We start from the raw sequence: 18,578 nt of genomic DNA on the forward strand, positions 1-18,578 counted from the left end.
CCATGGCACCAGAAAGTACAGTGGATACTGCCCTCTACTGGACCTGAGAAATTCTGTGCCATAGCCTCACCACAAATTCAGCCTTCCCCATGCAATCCTGTAAAAGCAACACATATATTTGACACAGTATCTTCAGATATACAGAAAGGAAACCACATTTAAGGCTTGAGATTGGGCTAGTGGTAGGAGCCGATCTCAATTCTGTTAATATGCAATGAGTATGAAGAAATAATGAAAAAGAAAGACAGCAATTCTTCTCCAATATGCTAAATAAATGGAACTGACAGGAAATCTAATTATCTGACATTCTGCTTTGATTTTAACAAATGTGACAAGGTGAAATAGTCTGATCCTAGCCATATGAAGAATGAGCATGGGTTGTAATGACAGGACAGGATCAAATGCACACTCTTGAGACATCTTGGTTGGAAATCTGTTCTTAGGAGACCTGTGAGAGGTCTGCCATTCTATATTTAGGGAAGAGTCATAAACATTTTCCTGCCAGTGGCTACTGTTCAACTCAGCTGTAATTGCATGCTTATGCCAGATTAAATTGGCGCTATTATAAGTCATTATTTCTCTACTCTCTGGATAGTTATGAAACTAACTTCCACAAGTTATGCACACAGCCTGAACCAACAGAGGATATCAATCTGGATGTTTATTTGACAGTGCAAATCCTATGGCTCTAATCTTACATGCCAATGTTTCCCAAATTCTCCCGCCCCCATAGACAAGTTCAAATTTGCTGAGGGTCTTGGACCACTTAATAATTATTCTGCCTTGTGTAGCAATTGTAACATACCATGCTAGATGCTATGATTTTAATTGCATTTTTACAGAAATGCTGCAGTCCCCCTGAATGAAGCTTAAAGACCACTGGTGGTCCACATCACAGACCACCTTTTGGGAACCCCTGTTACCATCATCTTCCTAGAAGCAATACATGCAACACCTTTTTAATTGAGGAATGAATATTGTGGGCACTGAGAAACATGGAAGCTGTTTATTTAAACGGCACATACCGTACACAGCTAATTCACAATTTACACACATTTAACTTGTGTGCATTCAGTTTATGCACTTGGTGAAATTTTAAAGAATAAAATAAAAGTGGGTGGGTATGCAGGGAAAAAAGACTTTGGCAATCCCACCTGCCAGACCCCAACATTTTTTGACTATGCGCAATTTTGGCTGTACGCGTTATCCCCTGGAACGTAACCCCCTGTGTAAGTTGAGAGTCGCCTGTACTTTTCATGAGTTTTGCACCTGTAGCTTTTATTAATCAGTTAACATACCCTCCAACATTTCTCTGATGAAAATAGGGATGTCCTATTCCATACTACTACTGCTACTACTAATATTATTTATGCCCCACCCATCTAACAGCATCGCCCCAGTCACTCTGGGTGGCTTCCAACATACTGTATATAAAAACATAATAGACATTAAAAAGCTTCCCTATACAGGGCTGCCTTCAGATGTCTTCTAAAGGTTGTATAATTATTTGTCTCTTTGGCTTGGGAGTCGCATAACCCGCTCCAACTAATGCCAGTGTACTGGAAGAAGCAAAATCACCAGTGTCGAAGCAATGATTCTTCAACATCAACTTTGTTGGAATGGTTATGTTGTTCAGATGCCTGATTACTGTCTTTCAAAGCAACTACTCTATTCCGAACTTAAAAATGGAAAGTGTAATGGTGGTGGTCAACAAAAAAGGCAAATATTTATAAGGCAAATATTTATAAATGTAGTATAAACATAAACAATTGGGAAACACTGGCCTGCAAGCGCTCCCATTGGAGAACAGTCTTTACCAAAGTGTCATGGGTTTTGAAGACACTTGAACTCAGGACAAAAGGGAGAAACATGCTAAGAGGAAGGCACATTTGGCAAACCCTCACTCTGATCAATTCCTGCCTGGAAACCTATGTGCCCACTGTGGAAGGACATGTGGCTCCAGACTTGGCCTTCACAGTCACTTACGTACTCACTGTTAAGACTGTGTTCATGGAAGGCTATTTTACTCAAGTGATCGCCAAAGAAGAAGACCCTCCAACATTTCTCCGATGAAAAAAGGAACGTCCCAAGGAAAAGCAGTACATTCTCGGATCAAATCAGAAATTGGTGCGGCTTCTGTAAATCCAGAAAATAGGGACACTTGCAGGGTCTGCGGTATTTTTAGGCCTGCCACCTTAAAGCACTCTCACCTGCTTCTAGGGGCAGAGGGGTCTTTGGCCTGTCCAATAAAATATTTGAGGGGGTCGCCCCCTCAAAAAAAGTTGATGGACATTGGCATTCAAATGGTGTGCATGTGCTGCATCATGTGATCAAATGCAGGGCTGGGTTTACCTGGCTCCTTCCAATATTTTGTTCAAGTTGGCTCACCTAGGAAAAAGCAAGCCCTCTTGAACTGAAGCTAGGGCTTCTTCTGAGTCAAACCCTCTGGCTGAGTCTGTTTACTAATAATAATAATTTTATTATTTATACCCCACCCATCTGGTTGGGTTTCCCCAGCCACTGAGCAGCTCATATATAAGAGCATAATAAAACATCAAGCATTAGAATCTTCCCGTACAGGGCTGCCTTCAGATGTATTCTAAAAGTTGCGTATTTATCTCCTTGACATCTGAAGAGAGCGTGTTCTACAGAGAGGGCTCCACTACCGAGCAGGCCCTAGTGCCGACTCTGAGCCTTGGGGGAATCACTCACTTTGATAGTGGCTTGCATATGCCCGCCTTCTCCACATTAATCAATATGGAGCAAACACCACCACAGTCCCAAATCAGAACGGCTAAATCGAATCAAAAACCCTCCCTCAATGTTGCTTTTTCCTGCTCACTCCTGCATCAAGCACCTACACACATATTTAAAAAATGCTGTGAAAATCCTTTTTTAATTAAAAAAAAGTTTTGAAAAAAATAATCTAATCTTACATAGCTCGCTTTCGCCACCTAGTGCCACATTTTGTATACTGCACTTCACAACACATTTTAAATGGTTCACACAGTATTTGCAGCCCAGTCCCTTGGGTCTCACAACATAATGGGTGATGAAATTTAGAAGGGAGGATCCCCTAAGAAACACCAAATCGCAGCAGGGAAAGAAAACAAAATGTGATGGGGCCTGGGATGTTTCAGTAGTAGACATCTGGGGACAGGAGTATTAGTATTAGTATTAGTAGTAGTAATACCTAATAATTTATTATCTGCCCAAATGGCTGAGTATGGATTTGACATGGCTAGTGCCACATGCTTGGGAATAATTCCGAGGCGCCAGAGGTGCACTGTATCCGGGAATTAAGTGAAGCAACAAAAATAATATTTGCAGGAAAGGGAAACCAGAATAAATTTAAAGGCGTTGGAACCGCCTGAGGTAAAAAGAAAGAAGCCTCCTCCCGCCTCCCAGGATGCTGCCTGAGCGCCTCAGGCCTGGGCCATTTCTCCCCTCATGAGGGAAGGCCTGGAACGAGGGTCCCCTCAGCCCTCGCTCGGGATGCGCTGGGCGGGCTGGCGGCCTCGCCGCCCCCTGGGACAGGGCGGGCCTCGGCGGCTGGGCCTCCCCGGCAGGGGTCGCTGCTTCGGCGAAGACCTGCCTCCTCCTCCTCCTCCTCCCGCTGCCTTCCTCCCTCCGGTGGGCGGGCTCAGTTTGCTCTCGCCGCCCGCCCCACCACCAGCAGCCGGAGGGCGCCGCGGCAGCCGAAGCGCGATCGATGCCGGGAGCTCGGAGGAGGCGGCGGCGCTGCTGAGCGAAGCGCGGGGGGCGGCCCCGCCCGGAGATGGGGATTCTCAGCATCACGGACCAGGTAACGGGGTGGGGGTGGGGGGTGCGTGTGTGTGAGAGAGAGAGAGAGAGAGAGAGAGAGAGAGAGAGAGAGAGAGAGAGAGAGAGAAAAGGAGCTTTCGCCGCCCTCCTTCCCTCCCTCACCATCCTGCACAACAAACATAGGCACCAGACCCGGCCTCGGCTCCTGCCTTCGCGCGCTCGGCCGCGCCAGCTACGCCAGCTCGGGGATGCGCGGCCTATTGTGGAGCCGCCCACCCTCGCGCGCCGGGAGCGGCCCTTGCGTCTCGTCTGAGGCGCTCCGGCGGCGGCGCCTCCGTGGAACCCCGGCCTCGAGAGACTGGAGAACGAGGGGAGGCAGGAGAAAAGGAGCCGGGCGGACCTGGGCCCGAGCCAGATGCTGCCGCCGCCGCCGCCATCCCGAGAAGGCCGTGGGCGCCCTGGTTCCGCGCAGAAGCCTCTTTTCTTTCCCGCCTAAGGCGAAGGAGCTTCTTGTTTCCCAGGCTCTCGGCTCTCTTCCTTGCTTCTACTAGAAAATCCCTTCGCTTTCCCCTCCATATCTAGCTGTTTATCTAATCATTGGAACCAGCTTTTTGACTCGCATTTGCACCTGCGAATTCACCCCCCCCCCACACACATACACACGTTTCTCTTCTCCCCATTGCTAACACTTTGTGCTAGCTTCTCTCTCTTTCCTCCTTTCTGAGATTCAAACACACACACACCCAACATAAACGATACCCTCTGTTGCCAGAAAGGTGAATTTCTCTCTCTCTCACACACACATCATAGTATTGGGGCGAAAGAAGAACTTGCACCTGGCAGGACTTCTCTTCCTGTGCAAGTTCTAAAAGGTGCAGGAGCCTTCCCCAGGTATAGACAGATTTTTCTAGCAAGCCTGTTTCTTGTCCATAGTCTGCTTCCCCATCCATCACTGGCCAGGTCTTTGGATTGCCTCTGTTATTTCCTCTTCCTACATACCAGAGTATCTGCCTATGGTTCAAGCCTCCTGTTACTTCTTAAATATCTCTCCATTTCAGAGCTTTGGAAGTTGAACCACTGGTCCAAGGCAAATGACAATTCCTTCTGGGCCAAAGTCAGGCTTGCTGCTCAGCTGTGTTGTGATGGGCAAGAAATTTTTCATGGACTTTGTTTCTGTTCACATGCATATAAACACACTTGCAAAAGGTGACTTGCCCCTTTTCTACCAACCTCCCCTTTTGCAGCTTGTAAATCTCAAATCCTTCCAGTGCTATTGTGCTTTTGGCCTTTGTGTTGTTTTCTTGCATAGCCTGTGCATTTTCTCCATTCTTGTTACTTGCATGAGGTTAATCTTGCTTATCTGTTCCATAAAATGATAGCTTGCCATTACGGTTGCCCTATGTTTCCCAGTAGATTGGCATCTGATCCTCATTCTGTGAATATAGCAGGAAACATATGTTGAATTTCTCTTACACCCGTTGCTTCTTAGACAATGGTAAACTTATGACATTTGACCATTCGATATTCTGTTACAGGATCTAATGAAACCCCGAGGGTTCTGCATTAAGTATTCCTGTAACAGGGGCTTCACTTACTTAATGTAGAAAATAATTACTGAGTGCATGAGTAAACTTAGGAATAGTAACCAAAACTATCTTACTCATTTTTCTGCTTCTCCAGACATCCCAGAAACATTTATTCTTTTAATACCACCCACTTTGAGGAATTTTGCCATTTTACTTAAGTGTGCAGTGTTTACAGTACTTGGCCAATGCAGATTCACTGCAGTGCCTGAGATCACATCCACAACACATATTTAAAGCACTCTTATGGCTCCCCACAAATAATCCTGGGAACTGTACTTAAAGGGTACTTGGGAGGCTCTTCACAGAGCTGCACTTCCCAGCACCCTTTAAAAAACCCACAGTTTCCAGTGTTGTTTGGGGGGTGGGGTTGGCCATGACTGTTAAAAGTGGTGTAAGCGTGCTTTAAGTGTATGGTCTAGATGTTATTTGAGTTATAAGCTCCATTAACCGATCTACCTAGTGGTAGTAATTATCATCATCATCATTATTGGTGAAGTGCCTTTCAGGAGTTTGGGTAGTGTGAGTGGAGGGCCTTCCCTGCTAGCCATCTGTTGTCATTGGGCAAAGAAGGAACAGAGCTGGTTCTCCATGACTGTCTCTGGGTCTCACTTGCCTGAATGATAGACAATGGGTCATCCCCACCGCCTGTCTTGTATTGTACTTGTCAGGGACTTACTTGTATGTGCAAACAGATGCACTGCCTCCTCCATTTCTTGGAGGTGGAAGCCAGAATCTGGCATATATGATCATTGCTTCCAAAGCATATTCAATCACAAAGTGCTTGGCAATAATTCTCATTTATCTTCATGCCAATCCTATGAGGTAAATCATTTATATTTAGGCCAGCAAAATCCCAAGTTTCCGATAGCTTGAGCTAGAATTTTTTTATTAGTGGGTTTTACCTCTGGACCCTTTCTGGCTGGCACTAAAAATCTGAAACAGGTTCTTGAAAATTCTAAACAAATTCCAGCCCCATTAATATTCCCATTATGTTGATAGATAGGTGTCATTAGGTTTTCCAGGTCCAGCACTTCAACCACACAAATTTAACTTGGATTTTTGAAGCTAAAGCAGGCACCCCCAAACTGCGGCCCTCCAGATGTTTTGGCCTACAACTCCCATGATCCCTAGCTAACAGGACCAGTGGTCAGGGATGATGGGAATTGTAGTCCAAAACATCTGGAGGGCCGAAGTTTGGGGATGCCTGAGCTAAAGCATTCACCTTATTGGGTGTGTCATTCCAGCTGCTCAAGGAGGTGCCCAACTCTAAATTGTGGAGGCATGATGATCATTCTAGGAATTGGTCTTCTCCCTAAAGGAGGGATGCAGAGTCCCCTGCATTCCATGTGGATGACTCATCTCTCCCCCTTTATGCCTTCATCCTTTTGCTGCTATATCCAAGCACTTTGGTGGAGGGAAGTAAACCTGGGGTTAGCTAGACAAAAACGCTGCATCTGGAAAGATTTGCAGAGGCTGGAGTTTTTCTTTTGGAAGATGAGATGAGCAGATGGGACTGGCAACCACTCTGCCTTTCTACTAGGCTGCACTGTGTGTAGGAGGGCCATGGGGGCATTTGGTACAGCTCTACTGTATTTTCCCTCTTCTCATAGGATTGCTGTTTAAAGCTGTGCCAAGTAGATAAGGGGTCCATCTTGCTTGTGTACTTTGATTGCATGCCTATTCAGTGTATGCCTTGCAAGCCAGAGCTATAAATGATAAATAATTGAGTCTTACAAGCCTTGTGTGTTAAGCATTGTGTGTGCACAAGGAAAGGCTTGGTAGAGTTATGCAGTCATTATGAATTTACATTCTGATCAGTGTACATAGAAATATGCAGGATGTTTTGTGTGTGTGTGTGTGTGTGGATTGGGTGGTATTGAAAGGTATAGCTGCTGACAGTATAGCTGAATAGGCGTTGTGCCTTTAGATCTGTCTGCTTTATTTCCCCTTAATGGAATATCTTTAGGTCAAACTCCAGGACATCTCTGTAAGTTTTATAGGTATAGGTTGCAATCCTAACCATGTGTATTCAGAAGAAAGTCCTGTTGAATTCAGTGGGGTGACTCCTGGGTAAGTGTGGTTGGGACTGGAGCCTTAAATGTTCAGAAGGAAGTACAAATTGCAGAGAACTCAGAGGAGGTCTCCTGTGTTGTTGCACTGAGGCTTGGAACAGGCAGAAGTGCCAACATTCAGCATGACGTAAGACCTCTATTTCCTTTCTTTTGAGTCCTCTGGAATGAACAGAAATGTTGGAAGCGGGGGAGGTTCTTGCATTTTACACTGAGCTTTGGGGCATACAGAAGCACCAAGAGTTGTGTTGATTCTGCCTTTTGTAGAGGTGTGCATACCACAGGAATCTGGGATAGGGGGAAATGGCAACCCAAAATAGTCACTTGTCTACTGAGCTGAGCCAAAATTTGTGGATACTTGCCTTTGGAACTACAGATAGCCAGAAGATTCAACATACAGTAATTTTCTCTTTATTATCTATCATTGGTAAAAGACAAGCTCAGAAGTATTTGCGTGCGCCAACCCTGTGAATTTAGGTAAATGTTTTCCTTCATTGACTTGGTAAATTGCAGTTACATTGTCAGTAGTCTAGAGAATTCTGGTGCATCTGCCCTGACTTGTTAAATTAAGCATTTGCTTTATGGGTATTTAGATTAATTGGCTCATTATTTATATAGCTATTTCCGTCTCATATTTCTAGTGTCCGTGCACCACTTAGGGTGTTCTACAGCAATTTAAAACAATGCAACATACAACAAAAATTCAATGAAACATGTACGATGAAAATAAAGATGCAGAATAAAATGTGAAGGAAGATATGACAGGCATAGGTTTTAAACATAGGTTTAAATAAAACAGCAGCACTTTGAAGGCAAAGGCCTGTTGGAATATGAATGTCTTCCCCAGCTGGTGAAGAAAGCCAGAGGGGGGCATCCAGAGGTTAATGTGTTTCATAATATTGGTGTAGCCACTGAGGAGGCCCTATTGCTTGTCACCATCAATTATGCTTCCACCTTAGATGCTTCCACCCTGCTTGTGATCTTAGGAAGCAGGTAGGTTGCTATGGGAAGAGGTGATCTCTCAGGAATCCTGGACCCTAGCCATTTAAGGCTTTAAAGATAATCGCCAACACGTATTGTTTCTGTTCTATGGTAATTGACTTAACGCAATTGCTTTTTTAAAAAAAGCAAGAAGAAATACATTCACAGAAGTCAGATATAAAAGCCTGCTAGAGGCTTTCTACTGAATTTAGCCCTTTGCATCCTGTGCTTGGAAATCTCTTTATTTGTAGTAGCAGGTATAATTTAGTCTGTATCTCTAAGGAGGGGGCATACTTTAGTTGAAGTATGCATATTTCTGTATTAGACCCCAGATTTGATCAGTGGCTTTGTACATATGAAACTCCCAACTTGGGTCTCTCACTGGTGTTAGGAAAGATGTCTTGATACCTTTGAAAAATGAGTTTGATGTGTTGTGCTATTTAGGTGAATTGTCAATCCAGCCTATTTAAACTTAAAGAGAGATGGCTTTTTATACCTTGTTCTGATTTTTGTGGCATGCTTTATTTGTTTATCTAGAACAGGCATCCCCAAACTGCGGCCCTCCAGATGTTTTGGCCTACAACTCCCATGATCCCTAGCTAACAGGACCAGTTGTCAGGGATGATGGGAATTGTAGTCAAAAACATCTGGAGGGCCGAAGTTTGGGGATGCCTGATCTAGAATAAGAGAATCTCAGAATTGTAGAGTTGGAAGGGACCCCTGAGGGTCATCTAGTCCAACCCCCAGCAATGTAGGAATCTCGACTAAAGCTTGAAATCAACATACTGTACACTACATCCACAGAATTCCCCTGATCCAACAAGTTTGTAACTTTTATCAAAAAATGAAATGAGATTCCTCTGGCTGCAGAAATCGGTGGCGAGATGATTCCCTGATCCTCTCCTGACTGCACTGGCTGCCGATTAGTTTCTGGGCCCAATTCAAAAGTGCTGGCTTTGTCCTATGACTCAGGGCCGCAATACCTCAAGTAATGCCTTTCCTCACATGAACCTACTGTACCTGGACCCTGAGATATCATTGCATGAAAGAAGGCAGCAATACGAGGCCTTTTCTGCAGTGGCTCCCCATTTGTGGAATGCTCTCCCCAGGGTGGTTCGATTGGTGCCTTCAACCAGGTCTTTGGCTGGTATAACATCTTGTACCTCTTTTAAGTGCAAGACAGGAGTGCCTGGCGTGCTATGGTCCATGGGGTCACGAAGAGTCGGACACGACTAAACGACTAAACAAACAACAACAACCTCTTTTAAATGTGTTTGGGGGGAGGGAAGTTTATTGGTTTGTTGTTTTTGTTCTTATCAAGCATTTAATGTTTTTGTCTTGTATTTTACTCTGTGTACCACCCTGAGATCTACTGATGAAGGATGGTACACAAATTTGATATAAATAAATAAAAGATATGGGGACAACATTTACCTGTCTCCAGTCTGCAGGGACCTCACTTGTTTTCCAAGAATTCTCACAGATTATAGAAAGAGGCAAAGTACCTAAGTGTTCCCTTTCCACCTCTTTTTTGTACCTTGGTCTTCAGCCACCTTCTTGCATTGTTTATTCTGTTATCACCAGGTTGGGCACTGCTTTCCTTTTGGTTGAAGACAGAGGCAAAGCAGGCACCAGGCAATTCCGCCTTCTGTCTGTCAGAATAGCAATTCCCTGTCTTCTTCACACAAAGGACCTATTACTTGCTTCAAACACAGCTGAAGAAACCTTTAAAATTTGTTTTTCACCACTCTTGCAAGCCTCTAGCCCAAAATCTGTGTCTTGGGTGAGGGCATGGAATTGATTTTGAAGCTCTAGTGACCCAGCATGGCTCCTGGCAGTCCTGCTTCTGTGTGTCATGTTCCTCCAGGGGTTTGTCTCCTGCTATGGGCAGTCTTCCTCCTCCCTAGGGGCACCCCACCTTTGTCGCTGTTCCAGGATAGTCCGCTCTGCTCTAGCGAGAAGTTTTTCATCTTGCCCAATAGCTCAAAGTGTGAAAAGGCAGGCCTCGAGTTGCTGTACCTTCTCTTCCAGCAAGGCAGCCAGCTTGCACATGCTGCTTTTGTAGTTTTGCACATTCTCAGGTAGGAAGACAAACATGGTACAGGTGTTGCAAGTCACTGCAGCAGTTCCCTCACCATCCATGTGTCTTGGTCCTGTGTATACCATGAGACAGCACTCCAGGCCTCTGCTTCGAAATACCCTCAGAAGTCCTGGTCATGAGCTCCCAGAGGCTGCTTTTCAAGGCCTCGTTTTTCACAAAGGGGCTCACAATATAACAAGTACAGGGGGCAACCATTTTGCACATGTTTGATTGGCACAATACCACTGATGCATGTGCTGTTTTCAGCCCCGAAGGGGTGGGTTTGGGCTTATGCACACTCCGCCGATGCATGTAATGACCCAGGGTGCAACCTCTGCGCAAACGGGGAGTTGCCTGTATGTAAAAATAACAAAGATCCAGATGGAAAGAAATGAAATAATAAGCTAGCACATAACTATTCCCTTTCTCCTCCTGCTTATTTTACAGTCGCTCTTTTCTCCTCCTTTATAGCCTCCTCTGGTCCAAGCCATCTTTAATCGTGATATAGAGGAAGTACGGTCATTGCTGAGCCAGAAGGAGAATATCAATGTACTGGTAAGTTTTGGAGCACCAGTTTTTCCTTGTAATACTGAACCTGCTTCTTTCAACTTTGCACGAAGCTTACATTTTCCTTTTGGCTAAACTCCCCTCATCACCACCACCACACACACATTGTGGGTAGAGCAGGGGAGTACGAATTGATCCATGCACTATGTGTCCCTTTTAGAATTTGTGTTTAAGAACTAGGAAGTGCTAAAGCAGGGGTTGGAAGCATCTTTCATCCCATGGACACATTTGCAAACCACCAAAGCTGTTGTGGACACCATACACACACAAACTATGTATACGTGTGCACACTGCAGTCTCAAATATGCAATCACTCTCCCCTTCTGCTAGCAGTTAGGCTTTAAAAACCACTGCTGGTTTATTTCAAGCCTAATTGTAATTTTACGTTGTGAACTGCCCTGATTTAATAAATAATAATAAAATAATTTCAGCAGGTTGAGGGGCAGAGTAGTTGAAATTTGTGGCTCCGGGGAAGGCTTCTGCAGGTGCTGGTGTGCCCGCAGGTGCAACGTTGGCAACCCTTCTACTAAAGTTTCCCAGCTTAGCAAGCTTAAATGCTTGTTTTAACTATTTGATGTTTTGCCATTGTGGTGCAGTGACTGGATCAGGGGTCAGTAAACTTTTTCAGCAGGGGGCCGGTCCACTGTCCCTCAAACCTTGTGGGGGACAGACTATATTTTGGGGGGGGGGATGAACAAATTCCTATGCCCCACAAATAACCCAGAGATGCATTTTAAATAAAAGGACACATTCTACTCATGTAAAAACATGCTGATTCCCGGACTGTCCGCGGGCTGGATTTAGAAGGCGATTGGGCCGCATCCGGCCCCCAGGCCTTAGTTTGGGGACCCCTGGACTGGATATTGGTCTCTGACAGACCTGGGTTTGGAATCCAGTTTAGTCACACTCTTTGTGGGTTTATTGCCTAGTTTTCATCTCTGGACCTCAGTTTCCCATTTGTAAAATGGGAATGATGGTGAGCACAGGGTTGTTGCAGTGACAGATACAGACTGTGAAGTACTGTGCAGACACAGAATTGGTATACAGGGCTGAAAGGCCCACACGTCACCAGTAAATGTTGACTTTGTTGGGAATCGGCTGTACCAGATGTATTGGTCTAGCTGTACAGAGCGGTGGGTGGCACTGGGATCAGCTGTTCTCTTTGGCACCAAGTGTGTTCTGGATTAGTCTTGTGGCCTCTGAGTGAGAACAGCCTGTGTTACAGTGGTGTTCATCTTGTTCTTGTCTAGCCCACGAAACAGTAATTGGCTCTTCATTTCATCTTAGCTCATTCAGCTGAGGCGCATTTAATATAGGCCCATTATAGCCCGTTTTGTGTGAGAAGTAGAAACTCTTAGGGTTTGGAGCAAACCAGGGGGTGTGACAATTAAATACATCTTAGGCTGTCTCCAGAACATATCAGTAGTAGCCCAGACTCAGGAATGTGAGAAATCCAGAATCTTGGGTGTTTGAGCACATGAGCAACAAGTTTGATGAACTGGCAAAGAATACTCATCAAAGCAGATTATACATATTTGGGCCATATTTCCAGTAGAATAATAAGATGGTTTAAGCAATTAGTAGGATCTCTTTTGGATTGCATATGTTCTGTTCTGGACACCCAAGTTTCAGAGTGTTCTAACAATTGGATTTAAGGAGCATCCCTTAGGAAACCTGCTTAAAAATCTTGCTTGCTGCAAGGGGGCAAACCAAACTTTCTCCTAACTGTGAGCAATTCTACAACACAGTATTACAGAAGGACTTGATGCATTGACACATGTTGATAGCCAAGGGCTGCTGGTTTCTTGGGAATGCAGAGGGATTTCTCCCTCTTTATTCCACCTTTGGCACAAGTGGAAGAAACAAACCAGGAAGCTGCAATTAAGCATGACTTTTTGCAATATCTGAACTTGGGATCGTGGTTTGTATTTTCCTACCAAGCCAGGATTGTCAGCCAGCCATAAAATGAAGTTCCTCCCACCCCCGGTTGGCCTATGAAGCCTGGCTCTTTAGGTGAAAAACAAACCACAATACAAGATTCAAACGTCATGGAAAACCAAGCTTAATTATGGCTTCCTGGTTTGTTTCTGCCACTCATGCCGGAGAGGAATAAAGGAGGAGTATTTGGATAGCATGCTGCATTCCAGTAAATCAGGATAGCCAGCAGCTCTGGTTTATTGTAACATGCGAACATTCATGTTTCCCACTTAACTAAGAAAAGGCTGATGCGGCTGCAAGATTGCCTTTTATTTAGGGGCAAAGATGTCAGTAGATGACTTGGGTGTGTGTGGAGGGGGGAGATTGAAGTGAAAAGTGGTGCTTTATGGGGTTAAACTAGCAACATGCAATCTACAAAATGAAAATGAGAATATTGGCAACTGTTTACCATGTTAATGGGAACAACCTATTATTAGGCAGATCCCTGATGGGCAGGATATAGTCTGCTGCCTCTTGAAATAGGCGACAAACAAACTCTCCCAATACTTCACATGGACTCACCCCCCCCTTCAATCCAAGTCACAGTGTGCCACATAGATAGCAGATACACTGCCAGCAAAGCACATACAGTACAGTGGTACCTCGGTTTATGAACACAATTGGTTCCAGAAGTCTGTTCATAAACTGAAGCGTTCATAAACTGAAGCGAACTTTCCCATTGAAAGTAATGGAAAGTGGATTAATCCGTTCCAGACGGTCTGCGGAGTAACCGTTCATAACCTGAAGCGAACTTTCCCATTGAAAGTAATGGAAAGTGGATTAATCCGTTCCAGACGGGTCCGCGGAGTACTTAAACTGAAGCGTTCATAAACTGAAACATGGGTGTAATTAGTTCCGGAAGTCTGTTCATAAACTGAAGCGTTCATAAACTGAAGCGAACTTTCCCATTAAAAGTAATGGAAAGTGAATTAATCCGTTCCAGATGGGTCCGCGGCGTTCATAAACCGAAAATTCATAAACCGAGGTGTTCATAAACCGAGGTTCCACTGTAATTCCAGGTGACCAAATGAGTGCACTGAGCTAAATGAATCCTTGTTGCACTTTGAGTAAGATGATACTTTTTATTGGACTTGGCTCTCAGGCTGAAAATGAAACCACACTGTTGAGCTTTACAGTACTGTACTCATCTCCATTGTCTCTTGAGACGGACAGATGCCAACAACACATTCATTCTAGTTTGTAATAATAAAATATTAGATATTCGGGTGTATGTTTCTTTTCTTTCATTTTTTGTATGGTCACCCTGCTTTGGGTCCATTGATTAAAAACTTGGGAGGAAATTACTTGAAAAGCAAGTCATGTGATATTTTCCTATCCATGCACCTTGGATTAAAAAAGATTTACAACTTGGTCCCATTTGCTTGGAAGTTCCACTAAATTGTATAGAACTAGTGTTCTTGTGCTTAAGATTGCAGAATGAGGGTTAAATGCTTTCCTCTGATCTTGGTTGTGCACTTTGTGTATGTTAGAGGGGATCTAAGTAGCTAAGAATTAAAGAAAAAGAGAGTTGCTTGGAATGGTTCAGCTCATTTCTAAATCAGTTGTTCTGCAGCTGAGAAATGAAATTTAAGTTTGGCTTGATTGCCAGACTTTCTTGCTCTTTTTTATTTTTTCGCTTACTCTTTTTTCTTTCTTTTTACCAATGAGAGAGATGCCTATGGAACCATAGGGGTGAAGAGCAGGTTAATAATCATAATAATAATGTAATAATAATAGTTGTTCAGGACTCAAGAATCCATGTTTCAAATTGGCTTTGACTTTTAAGTATGGGGCTGTGTCCCATTTGATCATTTGGCCTTAGAGCACTGATATCCCTCTGAGCAGTTAATGCCAAGCACTTGGCACCAAACCCAAAGGCCAAATGCTGGTTGATTTGATACAGAATCTAAGTGGTGCTTCCTGCCTTTTGATAGCCTTGATTTTATGCCTTATCAGAGCTGTTTGCCTTGCTCTTAGGATTTGCTTGTTTGGAGCATGACGATTAGAAGCAAATGAAGTAGCAAGGTCTACATCCAGAACAACCTTGATTTGTCTTTGAGGGAGCCGTTCATCCAAGAGTTCTGAATAGATTGAAGATGTTTGTTGGAAATTTCAGCCTCACTTTTAGTGCTCAGCTCAGCTCAGCTGCTATACTCTAACCCGGGGCGGGGGACATTTTCTAAGAATAGATTAAACTTTTATTAAAAGAAGAAAGAAGAATGTTTTATTAATAAAATAATAAAAATATTAGATTGAAATTTTGAAATTCTCTGAGGGAGGGAGGACCTGATGGGTCAGAAATGCACTGGATTATAAACTTTTGAACATTAAATATTAAATGGTTTGTTCTACCCCTTTACTCTCCCCCCCGCCCCCCATTTGCCTGGGGTTTCCCTCTTTCTCTACTCTTACATTATACAAAGGCCTTGCCATGTTCCCATGTTACTGGGGAAAAGCAGTGGGGCAGAACAGGCATATGGATTTTCTTCTTACAGGGTGAACACTTGCTCCTGGCTGAAGGTGATCCACTCTTTAAGCAAACTTTCATGGCTTGTGGGAGACATGTTTTGAGGGTTGCAGTCAGTAACGCCATGGGTTAACAACCAGGTTTAAAATTTCAGCTACATTGTCTTTGCAAAACTTTTGCTATACTGTATAAAGTCTTAAGCTTCAATTTGTCACTGGGTAGATAAGCTCAGAGATATTGCTACATATCTCAGCACATCGAGGTAATTGGTCTATAGACTGGCAACAGCAGCATGGAACAGTATTCTAGTAGCTGGTCCCATTGCACAATGGGACTTCCCCATGTGCCCTTGAATCTGTTCTAGGGGTTCCCCCTGTTAAGATTCCTGCTCCGTGATTGCAGGCAAGGATTGCTGTCTATCACATGATGGTGTATGTTTTCATTCCACAGAGTGGGAAGTGACGGAGGCAGGATGTTTGTGTTACTGTGTTCCGTGAAGTGGGACCATTGTCCTTTGTTTTTTCTCTTTTTGCTGTCTGATGAGAAGGTGGCAGGAGCTAAGTCAGAATGCTCCGAGTGTATTATACGTAAATAAAAATAGATTAGCCAAAATGCTGTGCTATTGGTTCTGTTACGCAAACTGTGAATACTCTGCGGATCCCTGAGTGTGCTAATGCCTTTTGGCATCAGTCACTGTGATGTTTGGGCAGAAGAAAGCTTTTGAAGCTCCCAAACGATCGACCAGGCAGGAGAGAACATGCCAACACCCCCAACCCTCTAGATTAGGGGAAGGAGAGGAGGCAAACGTTCTGTTGCACAAGCACAAACCATTGCACTGATGAAACAATTGCCTTAGTGCTGTGTTGGATTCCTCCCATGGCTTTTTGATTCCACTTTAACATCTTCCATTTATCTCTATTGTGTTTCCCCAAATCAGGACCAAGAGAGACGAACCCCTCTGCATGCAGCTGCATATTTGGGAGACGCCGCTATTCTTGAACTCCTAATACTATCAGGTAAGAAGTGATGGTGCATGTTCTGGTTGATAAGAGATGAAAGTGTTGTGCAGCGGTTCACCCAGGTCAGGTCTAGCAGTTTCAGGGCATTTGCTGAATAGAAAAAGAAAGCCTTCCCTTCCTATCTTGAGGGAACTGGTGGCAGTTTGGTACAGGCTTGCCTATATCACTGCCCAAACCAGGCATTCCCAAACTTCGGCCCTCCAGATGTTTTGGACTACAATTCCCATCATCCTTGACCACTGATCCTGTTAGCTAGGGATCATGGGAGTTGTAGGCCAAAACATCTGGAGGGCTGCAGTTTGGGGATGCCTGGCCCAAACTGTCAGAAGTGGCAGAGTCACAGAGAGGATCAAGTACCGTAACACTGATAGATTCTGTGCAGTCCTGCAGTTGAGAGCACTGACTTTAAACTGGGGTGGTGAGGGGCAGCTTTATATTCCATGTTCAGCTCCGGCTTCAGGCAAATTGCTATTGCTCATCTTCTGTTAACAAGCCTTTAAGGCAGGAATTATAATGATCTACAATTTAAACAGTCACAAGAATGAATGAGAGGATCGTAAAGTGCTTTTATATTAAAAGTGCTAAAGTTAGCAGATTGCTGCTAGTAATATTATTGGAGTCATGATTCTGCAGCAGCAAAGATTTATGGAAACGTTCTAATTCAGTGAAGCTATTTTGAAACAGACAGCTCTATCCACTGTAACTCTTCCTGTATGGGTTGCAGGGCAGAGTTGGCTTTCTGGACAGTGAAGCCAACACAGATGGTTCTCAACGCATATGCTAAATGTCTCCAAGTTAATGGTAATGGAAGAAGTTGGCTATTGATGGTATATAATTTTAAAACAAGCGTAAGTTTTTGAAAGCTGCCGGTTTTCAGCTATTTCTCTTTTGATGAGGATCGGGACACTAAATAGTGTGATCCTACTTGTACAAACTAATTATTCTTCCTTTTCAAGCATGCTTAAGCATGGCTTCTGAACATGGTATCTTTCGTTAAGAAGAATTTTGCATCTCTGTCCTTGTGAGAAAGTTCTGTGAGTCAGAGGTTCTTTTCATTTAAACAACTGGACTGCCTTTATCAGTTGCATAGTTAAAGTTAGTGGAAGTGAGACTGGATTTTGTACATTTCAGGAGGCCAACATAACATTAACCTTGAGATGCGTGTGATATTGATACACCATGCTCTTGAGTCTAAGGAATAGCACAATCAATATGTGCACAACTTATTTGCAGCTTAGTTTTTTGAATGGTGGGCATTTTCTGCAAATACATAGTGAGATAATGGCTACAATCCTAGCTCCACTTACCAGGAAGCAAGCCCCATTGAATCCAGTTATACTTCTGAGTAAACATGGTTAGGATTTCATTTTAAGGGGATAAATGGATTCTGATACTGGGTGCAGGGACAAAGGATGCTTTTCATCAGTATAAGATCTTGCTTTATCTCTCCTATCTGCCTTGGGCAGGTGCTAACGTTAATGCAAAGGACACCCTTTGGCTAACCCCGTTACACCGTGCTGCAGCTGCTCGCAATGAGGTAGGTCCTAGTTCCTTTGACCTGTTTTCATTCATCCTGTTAAAGTGGCAAAGGAGATCCTCTTTCTCATAGGGCCCTCCTACAGCCACCCTTTGAGCAACTTCATTTCCCCCTTCATATGCCAGTGCTTACCCTGGGTCATGATGAAAACCAGTAGCTATCTTGAATGTTTGCAAACAAGAGTTATCTTAACCGTGAAAGGTGGAGCGAGACCTGTTGCCTTCCTTGAAGTTCATCTTTGTTGGCCTTATTGTGACTTAATGTAGCTGGGTAAGTTTCAAGTGAGGAGGGGTCCTGCTACATCTTGTGTACCTCAAATTTCTGATTGCTGTAGCCTGTATCTTCCCCCTCCCCTTTAATTAAAATGGATGGACAAATTAGTTGTGTACATGAAAAGAGTATGAAGTCAGAATTACCTGTCCTTGAAGTTTGCTGGAATGAGGGAAATTACAGAATAGTGTGTTATGTTCCATAACCCCCCATTCCACGGTCAGCATTTCTACTGAATGCCAATTTTGTCTGAATTAAGC

At 43.9% G+C, this 18,578-nt stretch overlaps 1 protein-coding gene across 2 annotated transcripts in view; it reads left to right on the forward strand.

Annotated features, from left to right (window-relative positions):
• Window positions 1–3,640: 3,640 nt before the first annotated feature.
• The window catches only part of ANKRD52 (ankyrin repeat domain 52), a 49,716-nt gene continuing 34,778 nt past the window's right edge, over window positions 3,641–18,578 (forward strand). For both annotated transcript variants that reach the window (XM_035103764.3, XM_035103765.3), the window contains exons 1-4: window positions 3,641–3,805; window positions 10,953–11,036; window positions 16,430–16,508; window positions 17,978–18,048. In XM_035103764.3, coding sequence (XP_034959655.1) covers window positions 3,779–3,805; window positions 10,953–11,036; window positions 16,430–16,508; window positions 17,978–18,048 — 261 coding nt within the window. In that variant the 5' untranslated portion in view covers window positions 3,641–3,778. The remainder of the gene's footprint in view (window positions 3,806–10,952; window positions 11,037–16,429; window positions 16,509–17,977; window positions 18,049–18,578) is intronic.

Source organism: Zootoca vivipara, chromosome 2 (assembly GCF_965207765.1).
Source record: "Zootoca vivipara chromosome 2, rZooViv2.hap1.1, whole genome shotgun sequence".
Classification (NCBI taxonomy): Eukaryota; Metazoa; Chordata; class Lepidosauria; order Squamata; family Lacertidae; genus Zootoca; species Zootoca vivipara.